At 50.4% G+C, this 5547-nt stretch overlaps 1 protein-coding gene across 1 annotated transcript in view; it reads left to right on the top strand.

Annotated features, from left to right (window-relative positions):
* Window positions 1-3600, top strand: part of Prss46 (protease, serine, 46) — a 16280-nt gene extending 12680 nt beyond the window's left edge. The window contains exons 3-5 of the mRNA XM_013030286.1: window positions 137-396; window positions 1116-1279; window positions 3337-3600. Coding sequence (XP_012885740.1) covers window positions 137-396; window positions 1116-1279; window positions 3337-3600 — 688 coding nt within the window. The remainder of the gene's footprint in view (window positions 1-136; window positions 397-1115; window positions 1280-3336) is intronic.
* The last annotated feature ends 1947 nt before the right edge of the window (window positions 3601-5547 follow it).

Genomic DNA, 5547 nt, shown 5'->3' with positions numbered 1-5547 from the left:
CTGGATCTTAGTGCTCCAATCAGGGCTCTTCACTGGATCTTAGTGCTCCAATCAGGGCTCTTCACTGGATCTTAGTGCTCCAATCAGGGCTCTTCTCTGTTCCTGTGCTCTGTCTTTCTTCATCCTGGCTTGGCAGATCCAAGGACCCCAACCAGTACAGCGTGAATTTGGGAACCCAGGAACTCCCGGACAACAGCACCCGGCATCTGCTCATTCGAATCGTGATTCATGAGAATTTCGACAATCGCATATCTGAGGACATCGCCCTCCTGAAGCTCAGAGAGCCTATAACCTGGTCACCTCTTATCCAGCCCGTCTGCCTCCCTGTCCAAAATTTCAAGCCAACTCTCGGCACCATGTGTTGGGCCGTTGGGTGGGGACAGAAAGGGGGTAACGGTGAGTACAGGGAAGCAGAGATACTTGTTTCTGACAACTTCTTCATGGACAGATACACACACACACACACACACACACACATAAGTTTTCCTTCTCTGTACCTATTCTAGAGCTTGAACTTTGGGCCTAGGCTCTATCCCTTAGGGTTTTTACTCAAGGCTAGTGCTCTTTTATTTAAGCCACAGCTCTATTTCTGATCTTTTGGTAGTTGATTGCAGGTATAAGTTTGATGGGCTTTTCTGCCTGGACTGAGTTCAAACCTGGATTCTCATATCTCAGCCTCCTGAGTAGCTAGGATGAAGGCATGAGCCACTGGCACCCGGCTCTTCTTTTTAATTTAAATTATTTGATTGTTCCTATAAAGATGATAGACAAAGAGGGGTTCCATAAGTCAGGTGCAAAGCCCATTTCTTATTGGACAGTGTCCCCCCTTCCCTGGTGCTCTCCCAGTTTTTCTCTCTCATCCCTGACCTATAAGCTGTATAGTTCATTCTCCACATTGTGAAGACCACTTCATCCTTTGTGAGATTCTTCATCTTCAGTGAGTCACCAAAAAGGCAGAAGTAGAGAGTAGAGGCATGGTACAAGTAGTAGAGTGTCAGCCTTGAAGAGAAAAAGCTAAGGCACAGCGCCCAGGCTCTGAGTTCAAGCTTTGCTACTGACACACACACACACAAAATGAGCTCTGTCCCTCCGCCTTCTCCTCCCCGCTCAACCAGGTACCAAAAATGCGCCATACCATCTCCAGGAGCTGGCCATGAGAGTGGTCAGCAACGACATTTGCAATCACCGGTATCAGTTCCTGCTGTGGAAAAACCAGAAGAAGTTTATCGGGAGTGACATGCTGTGTCTCATGCCGGAGTGGGGCCTGGACACGTGTCAGGTGTGGAGTGGGGGTGGGGGGAAGGGAGGAGGAGAAGACCTCCTAGGGGGAGGTCACCCCTAGCGGGCTGGGGGAAGATCTAATCAAAGTCTCCTTTCCTCTGCTTTGTGCAGTCATGGGAAGAATCATGACATTATTCAGGTCTTTTTTTTTTTTTTTTGGTCAGTCATGGGGCTTGAACTCTGGGCCTAGGCGCTGTCCCTCAGCTCTTCAGCTCAAGATGAGCGCTCTACCAATGGAGCTACAGCGCCACTTCCGGTTTCCTGGTGGTTTATTGGAGATTAGAGTCTCCCAGGCTGGTTTTGAACTGTGATTCTCAGATTCTCCTGAGTAGCAAGGATGACAGGCGTGAGCCACTGGCAGCTGGCTTGGGTTTCATTTGATTCTGGGGCTTGAATTCAGGACCTGGGCGTTATCGTTGAGCCTCTGGGTTCAAGGCTAACGCTCTACCAGTTGAGCCACTTCTGGCTTTTTCTGAGTAGTTTATTGGAGGTCAGAGTCTTCTGGACTTTCCTTCCTGGGCTGGCTTTGAACTTGGATCATCAGATCTCAGCCTCCTGAATAGCAAGGCATCAGCCGCCGGTGCCCAGCTAATGGCCTAATTCTCCTAGCCTTTGTGCACCAGGGAAGCTTATTAAGGGATGAAATGGTGGGGAGCAGGGTTTGGGGGCTCCCACATTCTTGACCAAGTTATAGTATCCAGTCCCTGTATGCTCTTGAAAATTACTTGTCCATGTTTCTGGAACATTTGACATAACATAAATTCTCCCCGCCTTGAAGATTGTATAGACGTTCCTATGAAACCCCAAGGTCACATTTTCCCTTTGAAGGGTGGTTCTTGGCAATTCTTAAGTTGTTTTGTACATAGTTATTGGCCGAGTCAGGCTTTCTATCACCATTGCAATTTGTCTAAATGATTGGTCTTTTCTTAGAAATTATTCCTTTCATCCAGAATTTAAATGCACCAAGATGAGGAAGTTTGTAAGCTCTGCCTGGGGGTTCTGAGAAAGTATATTTATTCCCCCCTGGGCGTGGTGCTAGTTTCTATTCTTACTCAAACCACAGAGCATTTGAATTTTCCTCTGTGTGTGTGTGTGTGTGTGTGTGTGTGTCTTTGGTAAGACTCACAAACTTCTTTCTTGCTTTCCTTTCCTTTCCCTCCTCTCCTCTCCTCTCCTCCCCCTCCCTCTCTCCCTCCCTCCCTCTCTTCCTTTCTTCCTTCCTTCCTTCCCTCCTTCCCTGCCTTCCTCCTTTCTATATCAGTACTTGGGGCTTGAACTCAGGGCCTGAGCACTGTTCCTTAGTTTTTTCCACTCAAGGCTAGAGTTCTGTCACTTGAGCCACAGCTCCACTTCCAGCTTTCTGCTAGTTCATTGGAGATAAGAGTCTTACAGACTTTCCTGCCCGGGTTGGCTTTGAACCTCGATCCTCAGATCTCAGTCTCCTGAATACCAATCTCTTCACACCAAGCAGCAGCACAAGGTTCTGAGTTCAAGCCCCACTATTGGCACATACAACACATATACACACACACACACACACACACACCAGACACACAGAAAATAAGGCCGGGTGCTGGTGGCTCATGCCTGTCACCCTGATATCTGAAGAATATGGTTTGAAGCTAGCTTGGGCAGAAAAGTCCATGATACTCTTATCTCCAATAAACTGCTTACAGAGAGCCAGAAGTGGAGCTGTGGCTCAAGTGGTAGAGCACTAAGTCTTGGGCAAAATTGCTTAAAGACAGCACCCAGGCCCTGGGTTCAAACCCCAGGACCAGCATCATCATCATCATCATCATCATCATCATCATCATCATCATCATCTAGAAGGAGGAGGAGTTACCACTGACCCACCAAGGGCTTTAGGACCGACGCGAGGTAGCAGGATCACAAGCCAGCATGGACCCCAGTGTGCAGTCTGGGTGCTGTAGAGCAGGCTTGTAGTCTGGTCACATCCTTGCTGACAGCCCAAGCCCAGCTGGACTCCAGTCTCACCAGAGGCCTCCTCCAGCTGTCCCCTGAAGCCTGTCTCCCCTCCTTCTGTCCCCTGCGCAGGACACGTCTGGCAGCTCCCTCCTCTGCCAGCTGAACACCACCTGGATCCAGATGGGCGTGGCCAGCTGGAGTTTTGGGTGTGGCAAGCGTCAGTTCCCAAGCGTCTACACCAGTATCTCCTTCTTCACCCCGTGGATCAAGAAGCACGTGGCCAACATGAGGTTCACCAGCCGGGCCGCCACCTCCTTCCTCAGCCCCATCCTCCTCCTCCTCCTCGTGAGCCACGTTCTACTGGTCTCCTGGGGCTCCCTGGGGCTCCTCTGAGCCTCGTTTCCAGAACATTCCATTCCCACCGGCAACTTCTTCCCCGCTGTCTGCGTGGATGTGGAGACCAGAGCCCCAGCCCCTCAGGGCGAGAGTGATTGCGGGGAGGGTCTCAGGCCCACAGTGGTTTTGTTTGCAGTTGTTCAATGAAGATGCTTTTAAATCTTGTCATCCGGGAACTTCGTTCCTAGTTTCTTCTTTGTTTTGGTCGGTCGTGGGGCTTGAACCCAGGGTCTGGGCGCTGTCCTTGAGCTTTTCTGCTCAAGACGAGCTCTTTGAGCCACAGCGCCACTTCTGGTTTGCAGATGGTTCATTAGACAGAAGAGTCTTGCGGATTTTCCTAACCTGGCTGGCTTTGAACCGAGATCCTCAGATCTCAGCCTCCTGAGTAGCTAGGATGACAGGCGTGAGCCACAGGTGCCCTGGCTCTATTTCTGCTTCTACTAGCAAATCTCAGAGCCCCACCCTGCCCCTTAGGCCTTTGCCTGAGAACTCTGTGTGTGTGTGTGTGTGTGTGTGTGTGTGTTCGCGCGCATGCACATATGCGCGCGAGACTCGAACTCAGGGCCTAGGTACTGTCCCTTAGCTTTTTCCACTCAAAGCTGTCCCTCTACTACCTGAGCCACAGCTCCACTTCTAGCCTTTTGCTGCTCCTTACTTGGAGATAAGATTATTTTCCAGATGTTCCTGCCCTGGGCTGGTTTTGAACTTGGATCCTCAGATCTCAGCCTCCTGAGGAGCTGGGATCACAGGTGTGAGCCTCTAGCATCTGGTTCCTATGCTGTTTTTGTTTTGTTTTGTTTTGTTTGTCAGTTTTGGGGCTTGAACTCTGGGCCTGGGCGCTGTCCCTCAGCTCTTCAGCTCAAGGCGAGCGCTCTACCACTTGAGCCACAGCGCCACTTCAGGTTTTCTGTGGTTTACTGGGGATAAGAATCTCACAAACTTTGCTGCCCAGGCTGGCTTTGAACCGAGGTCCCCAGATCTCAGCCTCCTGAGTAGCTAGGATTATAGGCGTGAGCCACTGGCACCCAGCTTGTGCTGTATTCTCCACCTAGGTCGGCTAACCCCTTCAAATAGCCCCCAAAGGCTTGGTGTCTGTAACCTGAGCTGCATTTCCTCAGTGGACTCAGGGAAGAGTTCTACTGTTCAGAGGTGGGTGGGGAAACTTGCTGAAAGTAATACAGTCTTAGGCTGGGTTGTAGATCAGTCCTGGATCTGATCCCCAGTACCAAAAAAAGTAGTAATAGTACTAGTAGTAGTAATAATAATAATAATGTAGTCTTGGTAGAGCCAGTGGCCCCTTCCTGTAATCCAAGCTACTCAGAAGGCTGAGACTTGGATGATGGTGGTCTGAAGTCAGCCTGGGCAAAGTCTGTGAGACTCTATGTCCAATTAGCTGGCAAAATGCTGGACTGAAGGCATGACTCAAAGGGTAGGTAGAGGGCTTGGAAGGTGGCTTCGTGGTAGAGTGCCTAGCATGCATGAAGCCCTGGCTTCAATTTCTCAGCACCACATCCACAGAAAAAGCTGGAAGCGGCACTGTGGCTCAAGTGGGAGAGCGCTCGCCTAGAGCAAAAGCAGCTCAGGGACAGCGCCCAGGCAAGGCAGGTGTAGTAAGCTAAGAATAAGCAAGAGGTTCTGAATTTGAATCCGCTATCAGAAACAGAAAAGAAAACCCAACATCCTTCAGAACAGATTCATTTGCATGATTTCAGATCCTGAGACAAAAAAGTGGGGGAGTTTGGAGATCCTAGCTGTGGGGATGGAGGGGGTATTGGGATGTGGGAGGCTGTGGGGAAAGAGGGGGTATTGGGGGTACATCAGGAGGTTCGGGTCTTCTGGAGGTGTGAGCACTTGGCCAGGCTCAGTGGAGCTAATCCAAGCAACTTCCAAGCGCAGTCAGGTGGGGGATGAGGGTTTGGAGGGGGGAGGCGTGGGGGGAGGAGG

The sequence above is a fragment of the Dipodomys ordii genome, unplaced genomic scaffold, assembly GCF_000151885.1.
Source record: "Dipodomys ordii isolate 6190 unplaced genomic scaffold, Dord_2.0 Scaffold128, whole genome shotgun sequence".
Lineage (NCBI taxonomy): Eukaryota > Metazoa > Chordata > Mammalia > Rodentia > Heteromyidae > Dipodomys > Dipodomys ordii.
This window is presented reverse-complemented; position numbering and strand designations above follow the sequence as displayed.